Source organism: Acipenser ruthenus, chromosome 1 (assembly GCF_902713425.1).
Source record: "Acipenser ruthenus chromosome 1, fAciRut3.2 maternal haplotype, whole genome shotgun sequence".
Classification (NCBI taxonomy): Eukaryota; Metazoa; Chordata; class Actinopteri; order Acipenseriformes; family Acipenseridae; genus Acipenser; species Acipenser ruthenus.
The window spans coordinates 5,071,562-5,097,998 of record NC_081189.1 but is presented as its reverse complement, the minus strand read 5'-3'; the positions used below and the strand labels follow the sequence as shown (position 1 = coordinate 5,097,998).

Sequence of the window (26,437 nt, the reverse complement as noted above, 5' to 3'; positions counted from 1 at the left end):
ATAATCATACTATTTTTGTATATGTTTATCCCTTGCTAATGCAATAATAATAATAATAATAATAATAATAATAATAATAATAATAATAATAATAGTTCAGTATAAAAAAGAGAATATTGTATTGTACCATGATATAACTTCCATATACAATATCTTGTATTGTTAATTGTTGTTGTATTCAAAAGCAAGCATTACAAAGCTAAATGCTAGGGTGTTAAATACCCAAACACACCCGGGAAAATAAATACAAAAAAAAAAATAGAATAACTTGTGTACACAGACAACTAATAGTGCAAATAATAATAATAATAATAATAATAATAATAATAATAATAATAATAATAATAATAATAATAAATACACAATATAAAATCAATCTATCAATCAATTGTATTGTACCATGATCGAACGTCCATATAGATTCACAGCATCTTTCAGTATTTACACAGGAGATAAAATAAACAAAGTGGACAGAGGGAGTGGTTCAGTTTCTCTCTTCAGCTTGAGTTAATAGAATAGCTAATAACTGGTGGCACAGCACCTGCAATGACTATATCAAACATTGAATTTGAAGATGGTAATGCACAATTATAATACCTTAACTGGGTAAAAGATACTAACAGCTTGTGTAACAAATACAGATGAATACAGGAAATTAAAGTCATGAAGAAAAACACAAGAGTTAATAAATAAAAACATGTGATGCTCTGTCAGAACAAATTATCCCAATAAATGAATCAATGTATTACATTTGTTTTTTCTTCTGGATTTTTAGTAAAGCACATACTGATAGTGTTTATGGTAAATTCAGTACACACACACACGCACACACACACACACACATTGACACACACACACACACATACCGGTGTGTAATCTTCTTGAGCTTCTTGACCGTGGTGGATCTACATTCCTCCGCTCTTTAACTATTTAATCCAGCTTGACCCACCTATTAATATTACAAAATCCAATACAGTTATAGTCAAATGCAGAAAATCAGGTTTCCAAATTTGAGGGTGGCGGTATTACGATGTGCCACAGTTTAGATCATTAAAATAGACGACACTGCTTTGGGGGGGGGGGGGGGGGGGCGGTTGAAACGTTTAATTTGAAACTATTATTTATGTGTGCTGTTGGTAAGATAGTTAACAAACCAAAAAATCCCCCCTTTATATTAACGTATGTTTTTTTTTTTTTGCGCAGTGTCTTTATTGATTCTGTCAGCCATCTTGTGTTATACACAGAACTGATCTATATTGCTCTGTGGAGTGTGATCCCTGACAATACTCAAATCACAACTAAAAGCTCTTTTGTTTGGGGTTGCTTTTAAATAATATATACATATATATATATATATATATATAGTTTTTCCTTTCCCTGAAAAAAATAGCCTTTATGATAATTTGTAGTGAACATATTTGAAAATCTAGCCCATAAAGCAAATTATGGTGTTTGCAAAAAAAAAAAAAAAAAAAAAACCTACTACTACTGCTAATAATAAATAATAATAATAGTAATAGTAATTTCTAGCTATTAATCAATGGCAGTGTTGTGTATTGTTTTTATTTGCTGTTGGAATATTTAATTCTTATCAGATAAAATAATACTTGCAGTTACAGTATAATCATTATTTAAACAATTTATACATTTATAAAAGCACTACATTTTATCTGAAGCCTGGTAAAAATTCAAAAGAGCTTGAATTCATTTGCATGAATCTTATTAAGCACATTTTTCTGGAATGGTAAAATATCCCTGTTACACAGGCCTATATGGAGTCCCTTGCACATACTGTATCCTTTCAGCGGGGAATCCCATTGTGCATGCAGTTGATCTGGAAAATGTGAAGCAATTAAAATTCTGTACTCTCATTATATTCTTGTAGCCCAGTCTGCCTTCGCACTGGAGCTGGTTATATTTAGAATGATACAGAGCTCTCAGGGGCAGCTGCATTGCCAAGTGTGCCAGATGAAATGAAAATCCCTGCTGTGTGTTTTTTTTTTAAACTAATAATATATAATGCTAACAATTGTAACAGTATGTTATGTAATGACTTTAAAACATCAACCTAAGACACTTTGTAGGCACAAATATCTCAGACCGCTCCAGAATTTCTACTCTGCACTGTTAACATAAAGTGCTGTCGATGAGGTGTTGTTTTGCAATATGGAGTAGACTCTTAGTAAAAAAATACAGACGTTTTGAACATTCATCAAGCGCTATCTAATTGCAGTGAAACTGGCCTTGATTGGCCCCTAACACTAACAGTGCTTCCTGTGTGCCACTTCAGTTTGCCTTTGTTAATTAAGCATGAATGGCCACCACAGCACTCATTTCCTGCAAGATAATTGACTGCGGAAACAGTTAGGTGTCCCGCTGTGAAGGCGAGGGCACTTAGTGAAAGACAAGGTCAGTTATCTTCAGGTAATGACTGTGACAGAGGATAATGCTATTGTAGAAACCAGAATAAATGCTTTTTGTGAACAAGGACTGGATCGCTTGAAAAATATGTTGTCATTTAAAGCAGGTTTCAGAATTCTTCAGTAATATTAGCATCTACCATAGGATGATGAGACAGCGCGACCATGATTGGCTGAGGTGATCCATGATTTATTTAATTACCCATAAAACCTAACCCACACCTATCCCAACATGCCTCACCCATAACTGAAACTAACATTTGGTGACAAAAACACCTTTTTTTCTCCTCCTAAAAGACCTGTGCTTCATGCAAAAGTCATTGGCTTGTAAGCTGTGTATGAGTCAAGATAATATTCATGTGTCAAGTTTTTGATTTGACACATAAAATAGTAATTTTCAAAGAAAACATTTGAGATTTGATTGATTTTATAACAAGTTTGCTGCTGTCAAATGTTTCTGTGGATTGGTGAATTACAAAGTCTCTGAAATAGGACTGCATTGACATGACCAAGGCCAGGTTTTATTGGTGCATACAAAATAAACCCTTTGAATTTATAACTTATAAGCACAGTAAGTGTTTATGCATATGAAGTATTTTACCATGTGTGATGTACTTAAGAAAAAATGTTAAACACACAGATGCAATTTATTAAGAAACATTTCTTCCGACAGAGAACAGACTTTGTAATTATTTCAGTAAGGTTGTGTCTGTTGTAAAGCACTGTGGACTTTAAATTGTTTATTTTTGTATAATTTAAAAAAATAAAGCATCTCCATTTTTATTGAAATAAATCAATGAGCATATTCATCACATGCGCTTTCATGTATGTATGTATGTATTGTAAATTAACTCGCTCCACTCACGGTTCTTGCCCCTTTAAAACATAGACCCAGGAATGGATTTTTCACACGCTGACATGCTATTTTTAATTCACAAAAACACAAAATAAACAAAACAAAACACCTAGCTCTTTTTTTTTTTTGAGCAATAACTAATACACAAACCGGAACCTAAATTAACCTGCAGGACGGCTAAGCCGTTTACCTGCCCAACAACAAAACACTCTGTTCTGTAAACTTACACTTTTTATGTCCTTTTACACAACTGCTTGGAAGCAGCGCACTCCTTCTCCTCAGCCACCCTGAGCAAACTAACTGCTTCTCTTTTATACCCTGCACCTGGCTCTAATTTAATAATAATCACCAGGTGCAGGGGATAATTAAACAATAAATTAACAAATTAATTTAATTTAATTAACAAATTAAAATTAACATGTCTTACGCAGGGAGGATTTTAACACCCCTCCCTGCTATGTTACAGTATGCATGTATGCATGTATGTATGTACTGTATGTGCACCTCCCAGCTAAAGCCGACAGACCATCCACCTTATTACAGATCATTAACCTGGGCCAAACAATTTCAGGATAGCATCCATGATATACTGACTTGAATGGTCTGCAAAAATGCAACAATGATCTTAAAGCAACAAGCCTATTCTATATACAAAAGAGGAAAAACATTAAAAGGGAAAACAAGAAAACTGTGTAATTGACCATAAATTGGCTGTTTTTTTTTTTGTTTTTTTTTTGTTTTTTTTGTTGACTTTAATTTAATAAATAATTTTCAAATAAATAACTTTGCAATAAATAACATTTAATACAAGCATTTTTTATATAGCATTTTCATTTAAAAAAACAAAAAACAAAAAAACCATTTCATACAATCCAGCCATTCCCCTTGCAGATTACATTGTGCATCTATCCAATATACAAATGTCAATCTTGTAAGTCTCAAATTAGTTTTTAAAATACAGCACATACATGAGACTGGTAAAAAAAAACCAAAAGCTATTACTGTTAATACAACACAAGAGTCAAGCAGTATGAAATAAATTGAATGATTCCTTATTAAAAAAAAATAAAGAAAAGTACAAAAATGATCTTGTGAATGCACAGCTATGTATACAGTTCAACTGCAAATCTGCAAAGCCTCCCAGGCTTATCTGAGTTAGCACGCAATTTAACACAATACCAGGGAGAATGCGAGTGCCACAAATGTCCACAATTGTGTAAAATGGTAAGAAACCCCCTGTGTGTGCAGGTGAGCTGGAGTAGAGTTTATATGCTGCTGCAGTACATGTCGGGCATTGCTAACCAGAGTGGTAAGCATGGTCACACCACTCCAGTAAAGCTGCCAGTCGTTTGTTTAAGAGCTGCAATGTTCAGGCTAGATAGCATGGAATAAATTACAATTAAACTCAGCTACAGGCCAGAAATAACTTCCCTGAATTAACTGAACCAAGCATCAATGAGCACAACGGGACACTTCCCTTTTCACTAGGGGGGCTGTGCTGAATCTTTTAATTTGAATGCTTTATTTTCAGCTAGTCTGTTACCGTTTCCTAGATCATTTTACCTCTGCAGTACCTTTGGCGGTCAAAATATGTTGCAGGTTGCAAGCTATGTGGGTTATTAGTGGAAAGCAGGTTGTTTACTGATAGGAAAGAAAGCGTTGAAGAGGTGGAGACAAGTTCACTCTCCAAGTGAAATGACCTAGGAAGCGCAAGACTTCGAGGAAGCAAGGCATTCAACAGATAGTTCTTTAACCAAGTATGGTATGGAACATCATTGTTTTTGTAGCATGTTTGCTAACCTGTATTACTTTCAAAACTGCCCACAGGAGACTTACAGTCCATAGCTGATGTTAGGCTGTCCAGGCTAAATCCAAACACAGGTCAATAAAACAATATGGCCTCGCTAATTTCCCCCCTGTCGCCTGTCTGTTTAAACACAGGATTTGAAAATGGGTTCACTTTCCCTGCACAATTGCTTTTCACATGAGATTTTCATATTGGAATTATTATTTTTTTTTTTCAGTATTCACAAGAGGACATGCGGGCTCTTTTGAAAGGAATACGCGTCCAGGCTTGTTTCTCTTAGTAGGCTAACTTGCATGTAGAGGCTTGTGATTCTCTAATCAGGTACACTACATCCCCCACAGTAGGGTTCAAGCTGTTGTAATAGGCTTTTCTTCCCCTTGGACAAGGCCAGCCTATACAGAGAACAAAGCCCACAGGAGTAATACATTACTCAACCACTTGTATACATCCATCTATTTCTCTTAACTGGCCTCCCTATTCAGAAAGATATCGACATGGCACCATGATATAAAGGGTAATTTAAAAGACTTTGCAGAGGCTGTGTACTACTGGAACGATATATATATATATATATATATATATATATATATATATATATATATATATATATATATATATATATATATATATAAAAGAAAAGTTTTCCTTATATATATAATATTAGGCTTATAGCTTGGCAACATTTACCAATATTAACAAATAGGTATTTTCTCTTTTTGTTTTTTCGGTATGGTTCATATGATTTTGTCGACAGTTTAACCATATTTTAACCATATTTTGTTTTGTATTACTTTCATTTTTCATCACATCCTTCAAACTTATTGTTCTAAAATGTTTGAGCTCAGCATGGTTCGTAGCTCGTTTCCCCACAAGGGCTTTTTGCATCATCAAGGTGAGACTAAAGGTAAACGGCTGAGACTCATTTGATTACCAGTCTGCCCTTCTACACCAGCTTCCCTGCTGACACTTGCGTGTTGATGGGCTGGTTGAGTAAACAGCTGCGCGAATGAGAGCCGAAGAGCCTGATGTTTTTATTTTTATTATGGGGAAGCTTGTACAGGTGTTGAAGATGAGACTGATAATCAGTTTGATCTCACACTGATGATGGAAAAAGCCCTTCTTGGGATCTGACTAGAAGCCTGTTTTAATGGTGTATAATATTGCTGTGAACCAGTTAGATTCCCAACATACTGAACATGTTGGTCATTGTAAAACTACAAAATAACCCAGGTGCACACAGCTCAAAAATAAGTGTCAAGTAATAGAAAACTGAATCAAAGCAGCAACTGGAAACCAATTAACATGAATGATACGTAGGTGAGAGAATTATTACATTTTGTACAGCTTAGATATTCTATCTTTAATTTAAAAAAAAGCACCAGCAAGAGTAATGTAGCATTAAAGGTCTGTGGTGTTTAGATCATTAAAATAGACTCCAGAATGTTCAAGAAAAAATAACTCAATAACATTATAGGTTACAGGTTACCACCTGCTAAATGTGCATGAGTTTTAACTGGAATGGAAAGACTGGGCAGTTATCGTTAACGACTGGGCAGGATTCCATCCTGCAGAAGGAAAAAAAAATCTCTCTTTCTCTGTGTGTGTCTCTCTCTCATTCTACCATTCCAAAGTGAACCGACCATTCAGCTGCACAAATGAAACTATTATGTTAACAGCTGTGGAAAATAGATCCATTTACTGTTTACTTCAGGCTAAATATAGCACCGCTGGATTCTTCAATCACACATTTATGCAAATGAGTAGTTGTTTAATGTGCTGGAGATTTATTCAGTAGCGAAACAATTTTTTCATACCCTGGCAACCGGTTGGATGGTGGGGGGTGGGGGAAATTTCTACCAACCTGAGCACCCCCACAACCCACCCCAAAGCCCCCACCCCCCCACGACTGGTGTGTAATTAAAAAAAAAAAAGTCTTGTGTATGGTAATGAGAGCTGTTCAAATCATTCTTTGTGACTGAGATAACTGCCTGTCATTCCAGACAGTGTGTCAGCCAACTGGATCAAAGGGAGGCTTCCTGTACACTATACTGCTGGAAACATGGTGTCATTGGATCTCCACATTCCCCTCATTTCCAGGATTTGAAACCTGGTGCTCTGTGATTTTTTATTTGTTATTTCTATTTTGAAAAATTGCTTTTTTTTATTTGATTGGAGACGTACAATACAGCACCCCCCTTCTCTGTCAGATTATCCTGCTAGCTGATTCAAGTACCACTGCATTATATTATAATATTGCAGAATAAATTGATAAAACATAAAGTAGAAGATATTGAAAATCCCACAGCCAGCCCCCAAAATAACTTGTTGATGTTTTGCATTAAGAAAGGCTGCGTGGTTTGACTATGCAACGGGATGTTTACAATAATCAAATATAAACACTGTCAACCGCAAACAAAAAATATGTTGCTAAGCAGGAGCACTTACTCTCCCTGTAATGCTGTGAGGCAGTGTACTTGTCCTCACAAACTAAAAGCTAAAAGTAGCTCTAGCCCTTGTCTTTGGTCCTCTTTATTGTAACCAGGCCTGGGCAGGTAACCATAGCAACTGGGTTGCAGTCAAAGTAACAGGGAAATTAATTCACACCATTACAGAAAAAAAAAGAATTAATTTCACCTCACAAATTAGCTTCAACTGATATCTGAAAATGAGTAGCTCACAACATGGCAGAACTGGTGGTGTATGAGTCTTATGGAAGCGTTAGTTAAATTCAGTCCTCTTTTACTTTATATTTGTTTTAGGATTTTTGTATATACTTGGGTATTATTTTTCGTGGCCAAAATCTTTCCAAGAAAAGAAATATAGACACAAGCTAACCCAACCCATCCACTGAATGTGAGGCCAGTACAGGAATGTGAAATTCAGATGGGAAAGGTTACATGTTAGTAAATTCCTCTAGTTATCATTTCAAATATACAACTATACAAACATTTTCACTCAATGTTGATATTATTTAATATTTTGGGTGTTTGGATGTACATATTGCACAATAGGTGTTGGTATAGAATTATATGCTATTATATAAAACAACAACAACAACAACAACAACAATAATAATAATAATAATAATAATAATAATAATAATAATAATAATAATACAGTCATCATATATTTACTGTAGATGATTTTATAAATGATTTAATTATCATCTCTTCATTTTGGTTTCTTTGAAGTTTAAAGATTTTATTCCTAATTTATATATTAAATAAATAAATAAATAAACCATTAGCAGAATAACCATCCAAAACAAACACGAGTGCAGGTCGAAGCATTCCAACAATGTTACACTATTACAGTTTATAAACGGCTGTTTTCCTGTTTTTCTTTATTACATTATAATGTTTGCTCTAATATCTCATTGACATTGATTGAATCTTCGCTATATCAGAAACCAATTTTCTCTCTCTCAATTTTTCGTGCAAATATTGATACTATTTTTTTTATTATTATTATTACAAGCACCATCTTATATTCTGTTTAGCTATTTGAATGGGTGTTATACTAAAATATATGCTGGCATATTAAATAAGTGCAAACCAATACTATAAAAATCAACTGTCTTACCCATAATTGCTTTTATTAGCATAATTAGTGGTCCCTCCCTTTTGGTACCATGAGAATATTTTTGCTGTACTTTGTTTTTTCCTGTTTATTCCGTATGTGCAGACATTTCACAGGTAATCTGGCCTGATTGCAGATGAACTACTGGAGTATGAACTATAACCCCTGAAGTGATCACAGGAGGTAAATGCCATGTAGCAACAGCAGCTTTTCACCTACAGGAAATATTGAAATATCTGCATATTCCAAATGGAAGAAAACTGGCGACCACAAATCTACAGAAAAAAAAGATTAACCCACACCCTGACAGTACTGCAAACATCTAGCTTTGTGTGATTTAAAAGCACAATACTGCCAGTCATGAACCTCTGTAACGTACATGTAAATAATAATAATAATAATAATAATAATAATAATAATAATAATAATAATAATAATAATAATAATAATGGGCCTAGTTAATTGAATTGTTTTTGCGTTTATAAATTATTTTTTTTAATAAACAGTTTGAATTATGCTTTTCAGTATGAACACAAATAAATAATAATTATAAAGTAAACTTGACTGAACTGAATACCAATGGCGATTTTCAGAAGGCAGAGAAAGCCACGCTGCTGATTTTAACTTAATGCACCAGACATATAATAGGGTGTATTTAACAATATTTTTAGAGTTATTTTGGTGTATACATGGTGTAACAGAGCAAAGGCTGGGTATAAACCAGCAACATCACACTTCACAAGCGAGCGTCTTAACCACGATGCAAAAGAGCCAACCTCTACTGCATTTGTGATTATATTGCTTTGAACCTCATCTCACCGACAGGAAACAGAATCTGTACCGGCAGTTTATCCCACAACACTGCCCGTTGCATAGGATTTTAAATAATCAATAACTCTGGGGTTTCTTTGGCTTGAAAGACGCAATGCATAAAATAAACTTGAACATTTCATTCAAAGGACCACGCCTACTATAGCACTGTGACCCCAACTGCAATGCTGGGAAAATAGTTACATCTCAGCCGCTATCACCAGCCTCCATACAGAATCGGATATTCCTTAGAGGCCTCTCTTCCCATATACTGTGCTTACCACCAAATCTATTCCGAATACCAGGTGGTATGGCTTCAGGCTAATAGGGTTTGTACAGAGGTGAGCCAGCTTTGATGAGCACAGCCTGCCATTTCAATGGCTTGGTCTGTACGAAGCTCATTTGTAAGTTCTTTCTCTTGCAGACACACTGGCAGGAAAACTTCAGGAAAAAAAGAACAGATTCTGCCCTGGCTATCACTGTTATAAACTCAACATATCAATATCCACCCATTCCAAGCAAAATTAGATTTTAAAATAAAACTACAACATCCAAACAGACCGCACAAGTAGGTAACAGTAAGTAATGTGTTTATTACATAAAAAATAATAATAATAAAGAACTCCCCTTTAAAGAGTTATGAAGGACTGTGTCCTGTCATCTGTGCTTTGAGAATACAACAATAGATGATTACCTTTTATTACTTTTTTTGCCTAATCTAGGGATATTGAAACAAATGCATTACTCTGTCATGTAATGTCTTCCAAAAGTAGATGACAAGCACCCAATTTATCATGCCATCAGCGAATATGCATCTGGAATGAGGGACAAGAATATCAATTGCTCTGTAGTGCTGCAGCTAATGCTTTATGAAGAATTATGCCTTTATTGGAATATGACAAGTGCTGCAAAAGCCCCAATACTGTAAGCTTAGCACCACCTTCTTTCCACTGGCTGTCACTGTATTCCCTTTACCAAAATGGAAGCGGTAACAGACTGCTGTATTGGATTCAACCCCTACTAAACATGATTAACAAGGTTCTGTCCCACATAGCCAATCAAGCAGAGGAAAAGAGGAGACAGCACAATGGACCTCCTTTTTTATAATGTTTTAGTGGCAAATGTTTCTAAAGTGTACTGCACAGACAAACCAATATATACTGCCTTTTTACAGTAGCATAAGAAAAAAAAATGTGTGTTTCTAAAATACAGCTAGACTCTTTGATAGTCCGTGGAGAGACCCCCATATAACGCCTTAAGATTTTCAAATAGCAGTTTATTACCCATCAGAAGACAAACATTGCAGCCCTGCAGAAAGCCGTCTCCCTCGCAACGCGGGCGCTGTCATTTCAAAGAGACTTTTTACTGACTGCAAGGAAAACCTGGGGCAAATCAGAGTAACCTGATCAGGGAGTCACTAATATAATCTGTGTTTATGTTGCCAATGTGATCGTATCTGTCTTTGAAGTGCTCCATCTCCCACCACATGCATACTGTCAGGATGTGTTGGAAACACTCTTAATCAACTGGCTGGCTGTGTACTGAGCCTTCACCCCCCTCTGTCTCACTCACTTTTAATATTTATTGTCTCAGCTATCCAACAGTCACTCTGCCATTCTAATAAATCTGTCTATCTACCTCTCATATAATGCATATGCACACACATATATATATATATATATATATATATATATATATATATATATATATATATATATATATATATATATATAATATTTTGCAACTAGGTTGCACTAACACCATGAAATGACAGTCAAGTCAGTGCTGTGCAATCTTTTTGGTTAAAATGGCCATATTGCTGACCAAGGAAATTAATAGAGCCATACAAAAAATTGAAATATATTACTAAGAGGGAAAAAAGAAAGATTGTTACATTAAATACAAGAGCTGACTGAAAAGTAGCAAAGACACACCAGAAAGAGATACAAAAAACAGACTGCAAAAGACACAGCTTCAGTTTGTTTTGTGCTCATCAAACTTGTGTTTAAATACATCAATTTATTTGCATGGTGACGTGCAGTCTTTTCAAACAGCATGGAATGGGATACTCCACTTCCAAATCCAAAAAGCCATTTTGGCCTCATTGAGACCTATTTGGCACAAGAGTAATTCAGTCCCATACAGACAGCCCTACCATTGATTTGAGGATGCTGTTGAAAGGGACCTATTATCTGTAAACTCCACCACAGTTATAATAATGATGTAAGAGGATCAATGTCTTAAAATCACTAACCAAATTATTACAGAGTTCAGAACTGAACTCCAGCCCCTACTAGAAGAGCTCAACAAGCTGCTCCATCAAAACCTATGAAACAGTGTGTAGTTCTGTCATGTACAGAGTCAGAACATACACTACGCAAAACATACACAATGCCATTCAAATGAAGCACAGTCTATGGAGACCTACAACAAAGCTGTGGAGGATTGATCCACAGCATTCCTCAACCCGCTGACAGATACGACGAAACAAACAGACAAACTATTTACAATCTGTATGTACATATATTAGGGTTATTAAGAGACCTTGGGGTGTATTTGAATTGTCTAAACAGGCTTGGAGTTATATAAAGCTGTCCTTTAACTATATTAATCCTGCTGGTGTTCCCTCCAGAAGTGATTCACATATCCACTTATTAGCATTACTATAAACAAAACAAATTCTGTGACATGAGAGCCGTGAACAAAGAGGTTTAGACATTTGAGGTGCCTGTATTAAGATCTGCCACTGTTTAAAATAGCCCCCCCCCCTCTGAATTATATTGCTTAGCTGGTTGGTTCTAGTTTCTTAAAGTTAGCACGTGTTCTGCTCTGTTCCAATTATATTTCTGATGCTAAGTGATGGAAAAGAATACAGAAATGAGGAGACATTTGATGCGAGTCAACAAACTGCTGAACTTTTATAAAATATAAAACACCAATACTCCATTTCACAAAACTCTCATAGCTGTTTTCTAAACCACAAAAGCCTGAAATGTCTTTAAGATTAGCTATATTAGAGTAATGAAAGACTAAGTGGATTACAAGTTTGTAATAATGGGAACAAGTTCTCTTGCATAAACACACAATCTAAGCTTTCCTCTTTCGCTCTACCATTGACAGTAGCTTTTTAATGTCAGTACATCTTGCCTTGTTACGGGAGCCTGTAAACCAAACAATGAGCTCACATAATTTTAATTTATAATGGGTCTGCATGAGAAGCTCTTGGAAACATGAGCGTATTGGGATGGAAGCTGTTGCTGTTATTCAGCTGTATTGTACAGCTTCTATTTTGCAGAGCAAAGAGGTTCTGCGTTGGAAAGAGTTCATTCAGATGAAAAATGTAAAAAGAGGAGTTGAGAGCAATGAAAGAGCATGTAACCCCTTCAAAACACCTTGTATGAACACCCAAGGAAAGAAAAGAAAGAACTCATCAATAATTCATTTCAATTAATGTTTATGTAGATCAAATAAAATGGTGGCACTTATGTGATGGAGGGAATCCTTATAGTCAATACCATTCCTGTATGATACTCCCTGCTCTGTTTAAAAAAAAACTACTTTAAATTTAAGAAGAAAAAAAAATCTTTGTGCAGAAAAATAGAGAAATAAATACTAACCTGGATTTTCTCTTTTCTTTGAATCTGGCTTTTGCTGGCTGAAAGAGCTGATGATAAGGCACGGCACACAGAAAATAAAACTGTAGTGCCATGGTGATATGCAAATTAATGACACCCGCTGAATGCAAGGAAGGGCCATTTATTATTCATACATTTCTCATGTTTATGCAAATTGGGAAATAGGCAAGCCATGAATATGGAGGGTAGACTGTATTCCCTATGGAGGGAGCATTGTAGGAACGCCTCATTTAGGTGCAGGTCTTTTTTGATCATCTTACAGTACATGTGCTTAACAATAGTGTGTTTATTGTGTGAATGTGTGAGGATAAATACACTGCTACAGCTTTTCCCTCACATTAACCAAGTCATTTACCTCCAGGTATACAGCACACCTAGTTTACTGGCAACATCTGTGGTCCAGGGTTGCCAAATCAAATCATTTCTCGTATAGTTTGTGCTGTTATTGGAGCTGTCGTCTAGATGGAACTGAAGTTGTCTCGTAAGGTGTGAGTGACAAGCGCAATGTGTGGGGGAGGGGTTGGTTGTTTGTAAAATGGACTCTGATGTTGTGAGCAATTGCCTGTCATCTGGGGCACAGCACCAGTACACTTGAGAAATCTGCTCCAATTTTATATTTGCATATCCCCCCAGACTGTGTAAATATACCCCATTATTCATGTGCAAAGTTTAGTGAACATATTATTACCCTAATATTGTAAGCAATTTTTTTCATGCATTTAAATACAGAATATTTTTCAAATGCTGGAACAAACAAAGAAACAAACAAACAACAACAAAAAAACGTTTCTGTATCATTTACACAAGCACACAGAGCACTAAATATACAAGCAAACATTAATTTATTGTGATGTTCATGAACTGCCAGAAGACTGGTATTCTCCCCACAGTTAAGCAGTTATTACTTTATAATAATGACAATAATAATTATTTGTATACATCAATAAAAAAGCATAAAAGAAGTTGCTACTTTCTACAAATTGCGATGGAATATGTTCCTAAAAAGCTTGCCATTAAAGAAATATCATATAAATGTATTTAATAACACAGGAGGTGTTACACAACTCTTGCAATTTAAAAACAACATTTGTACTGGAGAGTAAAAATAGTTCAGACAAACATAAGCATGCATCACAGCATTTTGACTTGCTTAGCTTTGGTGCTCGGCCTCACCTTTCAGGGCACTCGGTGGTGCCTTGAAATTGTGATTGGCATGGGCAGGGTGGGTCTGCCAAGCACTGCACAGACTGCAAAGAGATGTCGCTTTCAATGCACCTGGCCTGACCATTGGTCGCTGACACTGGTTCACATAGCTTTACATTCATTTATTAAAAGTCACTGCTGGCTGTGATGAGCTTTAAATGGTTGTGTTTAGTTGAATAGCCCTTATAAAAGTACACCGTGGTATGTTGCCATAGTAATGTTAACCATACTGTATTATCCTTTCACCATTATTTATTGTTGTTGTTTACCATGCTTTAAAAAATATATATCAATGTGTTTGCAAGGTTTTGTTTTTACCATGCTTTCACAATTCTTTACTTCACTTTGCAATGTTTTTACTGCAGTATATTTTTCTAAAGCTAAGCAAACATGAGATAGATGCCATTTAAAAATTATCCAAAACATGACAAAGTACCCTATCCAAATGCGGATGGCACTTAATGGATACGCTACATCTCTCTCTAACAATATATTGTATATACACTTACACAGCAAGCCTTTTTATAATTTACTTTGTTCATGTTAATAATAGCGTCACTAACTCAAACATAAACGTGTCCCCCTGTATCTGTGAGAGACAAAAATTCACAGAATAAGCGAATGTCGCTTTGTATTCAGCCGTGGATCAATAAAGTTTTGTTTGGGAATACATTTGAAAGGACCCCTAACTGTCTTTAGGTACTGCCTGAAGAGTTCTACACAGCTGTGTTTTAGAATTTGATATTGTGGGCAGCCTAGGGTCCTTAGAAGTGAACGTCGCTTGCTGTGGAGGTTTGTTTTGCTGTGGATTTTGAAAAGGTAGAATGTTTGGCTTAGGAACGGTAATATATATTAGTTTGTTGTGCTGTTACATTGTAATTTGAAACCGAATACGTCCCCTGACTTCATCGCACTAACAGGCGGAAATGCATTGATTAGCAAACACGCATGGGAGGTAACCACCCCCGAGATTAAGATGTGATAGATATGCATACTTTTTATTTCCTTTGCATAGTTTTAAATGTCATTGAGTCAAACTTGAAATCTACAGTAGAACAGTGTTTTGTTCCATTGACTCTGCTGAGACCTGGACATTTTTAGTGTTGTTAACCAATTAGGAAAATAATCGGTTCAATTAAATAATTGAGATCTCTGGTGGAAGAAAAACCAGAAGGCCCTGTGGCTCTCCAGGACCAGGGTTGGCCACCCCTGATATAGAGCTTCTGAAAACCAGAGAGGATTTCAGCACTGGGTTTTGCTGGTATGGTAAATAAATAAACTAAATCTTAAAGTAAATGCAGAATGAACATGTTCCTGTTACATTGCCAGTCAAATATAAAAAAGTCATGTTGAGATAGATTCAAAATATTTGTCATACCACTCTGTAGAACTTTCTCTGTGCATGGTAATTTAGCTTAAGTCTCGGCACATGAAAAGAAAGCAGTTTTAGCCTCTTGTAGAATTGATACATTGTGGATCTGAATTGATGTGAAAGTGAAACTGGTTGCCTTCTTTTAGAAGACCACTGACAGCACTCTTGGGTGCACATCTTTTAGAACAAGGGAACGACGCAGTAGTGTAATAAGCTGTTAATTTATTTTCTTTTCAAGATTACGGGGAGATGTATCACAACAGCTCACAAAAGAAATTCTGGACTTTCCCAAAAGAAGACGACCTTGAAACTCTGAGGTTTCAAGCCAATCAGAAGTTTCGCGCAAAAGTCTTAGGAAGTGGAAAGGTATTATACATTAATGATGGTAATAATAATAATGTGTAGGTCAGAATGTATTGTCACACAGTAATATGTCTCAAGGTGGTTTTAGGCAGTAATGCACGTATGGTGCATATATTGTTCAGCTGGAGTAGGGGGTGGGAGCACAGAATGTAGCAATATGAATTAATATATCACACAGTGCTGTGGGTATATGCTAGCTGCTGCTTGAAGCCAAGTTAACTGTTCTTGCAGGTGTTGAAACCGCAGTTTAAGAAGTCCTCTTGGCAGTGGATATTGAGCACTGAGCTGTGCTGCATTATACAAAGTTAGTACTCTGTAGGTAAAACTGAGTTAAGGGTATTCATTGCCTTCCAGTAGCAAGATCCTTTTCCGATCACAGCAGTGAATGTTATTCATGACTGTGACAAAAAACAGAGGTCCAGTTTACTCTCTTGGTAATTTTTTTTTCACTAAATCTGTATTTTAAGATTAAAACTGACGGCCACTCTACAAGCAGTCCAGCTTTTGTTTAAAATAAGCATCATTCTGCACCTGTGGCTGCTTTGTCGTGATTGTTGTGTATTATGAAAACGTTTTTATTTTATTTTTTGGAACCTACAAGAAATACATTAATGTGGTACAAGCTGTGTTTTATTCACCGTTTTAAAGGCTTTACAGTGAAATTTGTGCAGTCATGTGGTGCTGATAGAAAAGGATGGAGTAGGGAGCTTTTTAAAACTTTTCTGGGTAACGGTGGTTCATTTTTTAAACCCCTATTGAAGCCAAATGTATTAGTTTACTGTAACTATCCCCTAATTTCCTTACTTGTAGTTTTCAGATTCGCAGGTTGGCCATTTTTCATGCTTGGTTAAACCAATTTAATTCGTTTTATTTTTCTCCTGATTTCAAATTGGCCAGCTTAATGTGGTTGGTGCTCTGCAGAACTAGATTGTTGATGTCATCATACTGTCTTTACATTATACTTTTCCAGATTTTGGAAATGGGTGTTGCAAGCGTGTAACGCCTGGAGGGGGTAGGTCAGTGCCAGTTAGGTTAGATTAGATTATCATTCTTCCAAGGGTCAAAATGCATCGCATTCCAGTGACAAATTGAAGATTCGTTGTCTTACTGAGATGGATATACATTCCATATCTTATATAATCTTGTTGATAATCTCTTGTTAAATGTTATTGCACAAGCTTAGAACAAATATCATAATTCTTAGGAATTTCACAACAGACTTTGAAGATTCTCAAAACGGTCATCTGTTTACACTGTACATTTTGTTTATCAATTTACAAATGCAGTTTACAAATGCAGTATGAAGTCGAGATATACACACCACCAGAAAGTCACTGATAAACTGAAATCTCACCAGAAAGTCAAACAATCCATGTAGCTCAACCATCAAAGCCATATCTTTCAGGCTTTAAGATCATAGTATCGAATCCTGCTGGTTCAAAGTATTTTAAGCTAAAGGTCCTTCTTTTAATAAATATAGTTGGTTTGCAGGTAAGAATCATACAGTATGTCTTTCCTCAGCCATTCTTTGTTTTGACTTTAAATTTATATTACACTTAAGCTATACTGACGGTAGCATTACTAAGTGAATAGGGGTAACCATTACATTCATATTAACAGTACATGGTTTAACAAATAAACTTCAGTGGAATTAGTAGTAGGGGTAACATGTTGGCACAGCACATTAACAAATCTCTTTTGTGCTACGAGAGAATCTTCAGGGAAACCAATAATTACATTTAACCATCCTCTGAGATAGAAAGCAAGTAAGGATGACAGACCGAACGATCCGGGTACATCTGTTGTAAACATCGATTTAGTAAGTGAAATCGGCAACGCTAATGAAATATCTTTCTAAAATCTTACAAAGTCATTGTAAACATCCTTTTTAATGCAATGTATGTTTAATTCATAGTACTGTTCTTGACATCTAAAATATTAGCGTTGGGGTCAATTCTAATCCCAATTCCCTTTTAATCAATTCAAATTCCTATTCCAATCATTTTACAACAAAGGCTTTATAAGCAAAGAAATACTGTATACAACTTAATGAACTTGTCAGGTAACCTGATAAAGCCCATGGCATAAACCTCAGTAAAGACTATGCTGTAAAACAGAATAGGAATTGGAACTGAAAAAATTGAATTGACCCCAACTCTGTGGTGCAGCACTTTTGCAAAGCCATGTCAAAATAAAAAAGGACAGGGTCAGTGGATTTTTTCAGGAACAGTAGCGCTGCAGTCATAGCGTGCTCCCTCTGTTTTTGTTGTAAGCATATTTTTAATGCAAGATTATGGTAGCCTTTGATAGTTTTGTTCTTTCAGTCTGCTTGTTGCCTTTCATTTGACTTACACATGACCAATCTCTGAATTATGTATTTATTTTTGTTTTGTTTCTTTAATCCTAGCACTCCTCACAGGACCTGACTGCAATCCGTTTAATTTCTGTTGAATTATTTACAAACGGGCTATGTTGTCCTGTTGTGTTTTCTACAGGCTGCAGTGAATGAGTCTTTGTTTCTGGAGCCCCATGAGGAGAAGATTATCTTTAAGCACTATGAAAAGAGACTTCTGGACTTTTGTGCCATTTTTAAGCCAGTAATGCCAAAATCTGTTGTGGTAGGTAACTGTAAAACTGGCAATAATACTTACAGGAAGGATCATATGGTGTATGAGCTACTAACCTCAGTAGAGTTATCGGTACGACTCCTTAATAGTTTACTAAAGATAGTAGTAGTTCAACAGTTTTTGGTCTTATATTTTTATGATCTTCGTAGCTGATCTGGGTAGTTGAGTTTCAGTATTTTGTTGTATGACCTGGATAAGTGCTTTGGACTGTGTTGAAAAGCCCAGCTGGAGTGAAAGCTTAGTAAATCTGGTCTAAAAAACAAACCCTGCAAATGTGTTCTTTAAAAAAATGTGAACTACACTATTCACAAAAAGAGTAATTGCAGTGCATACAGATATTCTGTACAGTTTAACAACCTTTTGTTTCTATCTTTCTGTGTCATTAGGGTACAGCATGTATGTATTTTCGGAGATTTTACCTGAATAACTCGGTGATGGAATGTCATCCCAGGATAATAATGTGAGTAGCTTTGTTTTTTCTTTTGCTTCACATTCTCATTTTTTATTGAATTCATCTTTTTGGACCTTCAATTTGAGTATGGAACTGGTTCCAGAGGAGTGTTACCAAAAATATGTAAATGTCTTTGAAGCTCTAGGTAGAACTAATAGTGCTGGAGACACCCTGATTGATTGGGCAAATGAGGTTCAGAACTGCTTTCCCAAATTGGATTTTAATTTAGAGTTTCTACACCTTGACTACACCTTCAGTTGGCCAGTATTCCAGGTGTGGCGCTAAGGACTCATATTACACTGTCACAGTCTTGAACTCAGACTATAGGTCTGCCTAACTTCAGCTTGAATCATCTCAAAACCACCTTGATGATTACTGCTAGACCAAGGCATTTAACAGTGAATGTATTAACATCCAACACAGCAAGTATTGCCTGCTGGATTATTCAGTAACACTTAAACTGGAAGCTGCATGAATGAAACTGCAGGTGGTTCTTGAGGTGCATGCTATTTGGTTGTTGATGTTTGCATTAATTTGTAAATCTGTATAAGTGTTTTCTAATGGTTTTTAATACATGCAATTTGCAGGCTGACCTGCACTTTTCTGGCCTGTAAAGTAGATGAGTTCAATGTCTCGAGCACACAGTTTGTTGGGAATCTCAGAGAAAGTCCCGCAGGCCAAGACAAAGCACTGGAGCAGATCCTGGAGTATGAATTGCTTCTTGTTCAGCAACTGAATTTCCACCTCGTTATCCATAATCCTTACAGACCATTTGAAGGCTTTCTTATTGACTTGAAGGTACTGCAGCCCACTGTTTTGAATATTCTTTATCCTAAGATAACTATTAAAAAAAAAAAAAAATACTTTTTTGATTTACACACTTGGAGATCTCCCAGTGCTTAATATTAGCAGCAGATACTAGTCCATGTTTTATTGCAGACCACTCTTTCGCAGCATTATTTCGATTTCAGATTTGAATGTGACGAGTTGGATCCAGTAGATTATTCCTGGCTCAAGGGGATGTTTGTATTTGGGGTACTTCAGAGCCATTGATGGAAGCCTCTGTAAATGCAATTCATTACAAACCAGGGAAGGTGCTGATTGCAACATTTCTTTCCAGACGAGGTACCCAGCGCTGGAGAACCCCGAGGTCTTGAGGAAAGCAGCGGATGATTTTCTAAACCGAGCAACCATGACAGATGCTGGTCTTCTTTTTCCACCGTCGCAAATAGCACTGACGGCTATTTTAAATGGTGCATCAAGGGCAGGGATTAATATGGAAAGGTAGGCTTCATTTTGCTGTAGTGTACAAACAGGGATCCTGCAAAGAGTTAAACTGACACCAAGTCAGGTCTTCAGAATAATACAGATTAAATACTTACCCAATGTAAGAGGCATTTCATGCTGTCTTCACAGAAGACACATACTTCACTCACTTGCAATTTCAAGATTCAATAGTTAATCAAAGATATAGAAATGATTCTCGGATTTGGATCATTCTCGGTTATGTCATTATTTGTTTTAATGTGCAAGTCAGAGAGTGAAATATCAAGGGGCTCTGTGAACCACCAGGCTTCACTAAACCAAAAATTCTATAATGGACAGTGAGATTATGTATGGTTTGATTTAAAGAACAATGCTGAGTTTTAATCTTGTTTGAATAATCTGCTGTCCTTTTCAGTTATTTGACAGAATGCATGGGATTGAAGGATGATAGGGAAACCCTGTCAAAGATGATTGATTCAATGAGGCGTAAGTACAGTAGTGTGTGTTTTTATTTAGTGTGTAGGGTGTTGTGTTGTGGGATCAGCACTAGAGGGCTCTGAGAGTATGTAAGTTTTAAAAGCCCTGGCCCAAGACAAAAGAAATACAATCACTGAGGGCTTTTTAAACACCCTGTATAGTACAGTTTTAGTGGCCAGGTTACTATTCCGTTACTATGAGCTTCACCTGAGCTTGTTACCTATAAACTGTGGCAAACAAGCTCATAGGAAAATTGTGAATACTATATTTGTAGTCTCTATTCTTTTAACCCATAGAGACCCGCTGTAGTAGTTTATAATGCTCAAGAATGCACTACAAAGCACTAGGAATATTCTGCAATATTTTTTGTATTTAACTTGTTTCTTGTTTATACTGTAGGTATAAAGAACCTGATAAAGAAGTATGAGCCCCCAAGAGTGGATGAGGTTAACATGCTTAAACAAAAGCTCGAGAGGGTTCACAGTGAATTTGCAACAATCAGAAACCTGTAAGTAAATGTTTTCCTGTGTGTGTGTGTGTGTACACACACACACACACACACAAATATACACTGCTGTGCAAAAGTATTAGACACATTCAGGAGTTACAGTATATATCAACAATTTACTCAAAGCCTCCACTAGTGTTTTCCACTATTATAACAACTTTGACTGTTATTAATACAGCTTAGTTTGGGTGAGAAGAAACCAAGCTTGTCAATTAGAAATCTTTAATTCAGATTGATCAGAAAAAAACCCCCAAAAAAACAAAGTAAAACTTTTTTTTAGTTTGTTTTAAATGTATGTGTGACATGATGTTCTGTAGATGGTGCGGATTGATTCTATGGTAGTATAACCCCCCCCCCCCAAAATGTGCAAAAAAATGTCACTGTATGTGCGTGTGTGTGTATGTGTGTGTGTATATATATATATACAACCCCCACCCTGACTTTTTTCCCTTGGAGCTATCACTCTCAATAGCTATGAAGCTGCCCTCATGCAAAAGGATGTTTCATAAACTTGCTTGTGAGTCGCAGAAGAAGAACGTTGCTTGAGCATCACATTGTATAACTGCCGGTATTTCTTAGGATTGCAGAAGTGTCTTCCTGATGTCCTTCATTTGTTAGGCAGATAAAGATTATGCGGGGACATTTAGGTCTCTTTCATTGAGCTAGTAACATAGTTGAGCAAAAACTGAAAGTGAAATTTGGGATCCGTCACTGCTATAAACAAAACTCTGGTTTGTGATACAGATGTACCTGTGAAGCATTTCAGCTTTAACACACTAGCCCCTTTCCCCTCCCAAAACAATGATCTTTTTATAGCCAAAAGTTACAGAAATATAATACTGTGTACATTATGACAGTCTTAAAGTAATACACCTGTTGCTTAATTTTTGCCCTGAACCATAAAGGTTATAGACCAAAAAGTTTCAAGTAATTGTAATATCTGTACATTGTACTGTATGCAAAAAACACATTCCCTGTTAAACTTCTAAAAATGTTTATTCACTGATACAACATTTTCATAAAGCACATGTTTAAAGGAGTGGTTTAAAAACATAGAAAGGTGTAAAACATCATTGTTTGTATGTTTTGAAATAATATTCTAGTATTATCCTTTTAACCTGACTTCAGTTTCAGCCAACATGACGGGCTAAGATTACTGTTAACGCTTGCTAAAGCTTTCCAGTGCCACAGTACATAGAATGCTATACTCCTGGTGTACCACAATAAACATTACAACTATACATTGTTCTTTTACAATATCTGTTTAAGCATTTTACTACTAGAAAACATTAACATATTGATGTAATCCAAAAGAAAACAGTTCAGTATACTGAAAAAAAAGAAATGTCGCAGATTTAAATAAACAGTAGCTCCTTGAGTCTTTTCCTTTCAGAAGCAGCTCAGTGAAATCATGATCTATAACAAACAAGTATTCAATGTCATACTGTAATAAAGAAAATAGCTATAGAGTGTGTTATGAAGTGTGACAATACTTGCAGCCAAATCAGCATCTCCATTTTAAAACTGCTACTGTCTTACTGTACTACTTAAAAACTCTAGCATTATTCCAGTAACTCAGCATATAAAATAGAACAAAAACTGTTCTGTTCATTATGCACTGCTACAAACTTAATTATTTACAATTTGCAGTACTTCTCCATATGCATAAACTGGGCATAGATTCATGTGTGCATATGTGACAGGTTGAGGGATGCCCCGAAGTTTTTTGTTTTAGAGGAGTACCTGTTACAAATGCTGAGGAAGAAACAAGAATTTGATCCAGCAATAAGCACAAGAAAAAAAGCATCCTTTTTTTTTATATAACCAAGGGTCATATAGTTTATAAAATCGATTTTGTTTTTGTTGTTTTAACTAAGATTTTTGTGATAACTAATTGATGCTGTTTATTAGATGTACTGTTATATACAGACATAAGCTTATATATTAGACCTCAAATGTCTATTCAAGTCCAAGTAGGAAATTATATAAAGTCCACTGTTATTCATAAATCTATCTATCTATGCTTGTCTAGGCTACTCTGTTTGGTGCTGATCATGCAACAAAGTCTTTAACTTCATTTCATTTTCTGGGTTACACATTAACTTACTTTGCTTGACATATCTACTGTATAAAAAAGTTGCGCTTTTAATATTTTCAATAGTATTTTCACCCTTAATCTGCTGTTGTGAATATACACATTCATCCCTGTCTTTTGTCAAAAATCTTCATGGCATACAGTTTAACAAGTGAATAACATCGGGGCTAACACTTTGTAGGCCCTCCAAATCCCTCTAGTACGGAAAAAACACAGTGAAATACACACACGATGTACAGATAGATGCAGATATGGACTAGTACAGATAACACCTTTGACAAACTATCTTTTGAAGTGGTGTTCCTCTGGCAGCCCAATTAAATATTTATAGTTAATAATTTCAATTTTTCTTTCCTCTTTCTGTTTCTTGGTGTTAAGAGATCACATGACTTGGAGAGCAGTTGGGACTGACATAATTGTACACTCCAATCTGAAAAAAATAAACAAAATGTATAGGTAAACTTTACATTGCTTCCTAGTTTCTGATTACTAAAGTAAAGTGTTCTGTTTTGTTTAAATGTTTCAGGAATGGCTACACAGTAACGGGAAACAAATCTGAAGCTTGTACAAGTTTACCTTGACATCGCTAGTAGGATGTAGTCAAGGCATTACATTGTACATGAGCTGGGAACTGTTCCAAACTCAGCAGCCTAGACACATAGCCCCATCATAATGAGGAAAACAACTGTACTAGTTAATTTGGTAACAATACATTGCTTTGCTATTGAACACAGCTTTTATGTTTCAGAAAGAGGAGGAAAGGATATGAAGATGATGAGCATGTCACCAAAAAATCCAAGACGGAAGAGGTAGGTGTTTGATTTTTGTATTATTATTTTATGATCATGACCACCCTTGTATTTTTACTATGGGTGTGTAACAAGTTCCACAGTGACAAGGCATCCGGTGTAGGTTCTTTCTGTATGCAAGTGATAATAATAACATTGTAGTTTTTTGTATGGAATGGGCTCATGCAATAGCTTGGGTGGGAGAGAAAAAAAAAAAATACTTGAATGGCACCAAAATTAGAAACAGAATATTTTTTTAATGAAAAATCCCAATCAAAGCCCATGTCCTGTGTGACTGAATGAGTGCCATTCAGATTGTATAGCTTGCTGTTGTATAGATCAGTGTAATTATTAACTGTGCGTAATCAGAAGTTTGATCAGCTGTTATCTAACATTGTGCACAGTAATATCCAGTGAAAAACGCATGGACAATGCCAAATCAATGGGTATGGTGTTTCTTTTTAGTTTAACTATTTATTTGGTCAACCAGTTAGTTAATAAATAAACTACATTAAAACAAATGTATTCATTGGAATAATGGGCTCTGGTAAGGTAGTGCTTTATTGTGTGTTTATAGGTTAAGATACAATATGGTTGGTATACAAAGTGAGAATACATGGATTGGCATAGTTATAACTGTTGTTTTTTTTTCTTTCCTAGGAGGTGTGGACAGATGACGATATGGATTCCCTTTAATGGACGCAGCATAATCTGTTTAAACTAATTCCAATGAGTGAAAATAACTTGTGTTGTGATATGTCACCTGCATCTGTGGGCCTGAAACAATAGCTGCTTTTATAAAGCAAAGAAGATGAAAGCAAACCATTGCCATATTCAGTCATGTGACTTCATATGTTATGATCAAATGACTTTTTACTGCTGCAAGAGTATTGCAGTATTTTGTCAAATACATCATTTAGTTGACACATTCCCTTTAGGAATGTGTATTCTATAGTTGTATGCTAAATGGGTCTTCAGAAGAAGTATCCTACTTTTCTGAATTAAAATACCACTATTTTTTTATAATAAATAAATAATGTTAAAGTTGTGGTGTTCACAAGGTTCATCTTTTAATATGATCTCATGTATGTACAACAGGGTAGAGGTCTTCACGGGTCTACCCGGAGCCACGGACCCGAGGTCGGGTCCAATTTTGTTTACTCAGTAATACACAAACTGTCTATTACTATTAAAGAGGCTCTCTTTGGTACTAAAAATCATTGTTTATAATTCCTGTTGTGTGGATTGGCTTTCCCCAGTAGCACATGACATGGCTTGCAGAGCGCAGCAGCAGACATGTGACCCGTATCAAAGGTGTTTCTTTTAGATTATTCTTAAGTCGGCGTAATGGATTTGTTTATGAAGGACGTCAAAGAAAAATGAATTCCATGAACAAAAGCTCGTCTGCGGTGTGGGAATCATTTGTTGTTATTTCTCCAGAACTCGATCATCCCACACAATCAGATCAGGAAATCCTAACACAGCATTTATATGACAATTACTTTCAGAATCAGATTGTAATCCCTGTTTAGGTGAATGTTTACATTATCAGAATTGTACATGTTATGCTAATAAAAGGACATGTTTTTTGTAAAGCCTAGGTTATTGTCCTTTTAAATGACTAAACAAAACACTTCTGAGGGAAAACATGACATTTACAATTTTATGAGATCATTTTGAAATATTACCATGTACCATATAATTTAGTACAGTTTAATACTGAAACAATTGATAATTTCAGCTCAAGCTCTCCATAGAGGGGGAAATGTGTTCATTTGCTATTCACTAGAAGAACTGCTGCTTGAATCTCTGTTAATTGACAGCATTACACACACTTTCCCAAACTGTTTATCTGAGTAGTATGATAAGCATTTTTATTTTTAATACAGTAACAAAATAGCTGCAATGATTATTCCAATATTTGGTAGGTCAGAAGGTTGTGTTCAAATCAATACATATTTTTGTATTTAATTTTTTTTTTAAAAGTTAGAAAAGGCTATGTGAAGAAAGGGACATTCACCCTCCCTGGATAAAGAGAGATTTTCTTAACCTAAGGCTAAAAAACAAACATGCTGAACAGGATGGAGGCTCATACAGTATGTATGAATGGTAGACTTAAGTGAATCCAACCATAGGACTTCATGCCACAACTATCCAAGAAAGGTTTTACACTTCCAGTA

At 35.7% G+C, this 26,437-nt stretch overlaps 2 protein-coding genes across 8 annotated transcripts in view; one reads left to right on the top strand and one right to left on the bottom strand.

Moving 5' to 3' along the window:
• Positions 1-13,194, bottom strand: part of LOC117403600 (uncharacterized) — a 32,154-nt gene extending 18,960 nt beyond the window's left edge. The window contains exon 1 of one of the 2 annotated variants that reach the window (XM_059034177.1): positions 13,090-13,194. In XM_059034177.1, coding sequence (XP_058890160.1) covers positions 13,090-13,181 — 92 coding nt within the window. In that variant the 5' untranslated portion in view covers positions 13,182-13,194. The remainder of the gene's footprint in view (positions 1-13,089) is intronic. The other variant, XM_059034209.1, reaches the window with a different exon arrangement.
• A 1,793-nt stretch (positions 13,195-14,987) lies between these two features.
• On the top strand, positions 14,988-25,301 carry LOC117403975 (cyclin-H-like). 6 transcript variants are annotated; one of them, XM_059034146.1, is made up of 10 exons: positions 14,988-15,102; positions 15,921-16,048; positions 18,541-18,663; positions 19,059-19,132; positions 19,711-19,921; positions 20,244-20,407; positions 20,805-20,875; positions 21,266-21,374; positions 24,218-24,278; positions 24,918-25,301. In XM_059034146.1, exons 2-10 carry the CDS (start codon positions 15,932-15,934, stop codon positions 24,951-24,953), a joined length of 966 nt encoding a protein of 321 aa, XP_058890129.1. In that variant the 5' UTR covers positions 14,988-15,102; positions 15,921-15,931; the 3' UTR covers positions 24,954-25,301. The 6 variants fall into 6 exon arrangements, with proteins under 6 accessions (XP_058890129.1, XP_058890121.1, XP_058890124.1 ...); XM_059034141.1 differs by having other exon boundaries at positions 14,998-15,129; XM_059034142.1 differs by having other exon boundaries at positions 14,998-15,152.
• The last annotated feature ends 1,136 nt before the right edge of the window (positions 25,302-26,437 follow it).

Coding starts and splice junctions, on each gene's coding strand:
- LOC117403975 (XM_034926026.2), top strand. Junction 19,922..20,243: donor GCTTTCTTATTGACTTGAAG/GTACTGCAGCCC, acceptor ATTTCTTTCCAG/ACGAGGTACCCAGCGCTGGA. Junction 20,408..20,804: donor GCAGGGATTAATATGGAAAG/GTAGGCTTCATT, acceptor TGTCCTTTTCAG/TTATTTGACAGAATGCATGG.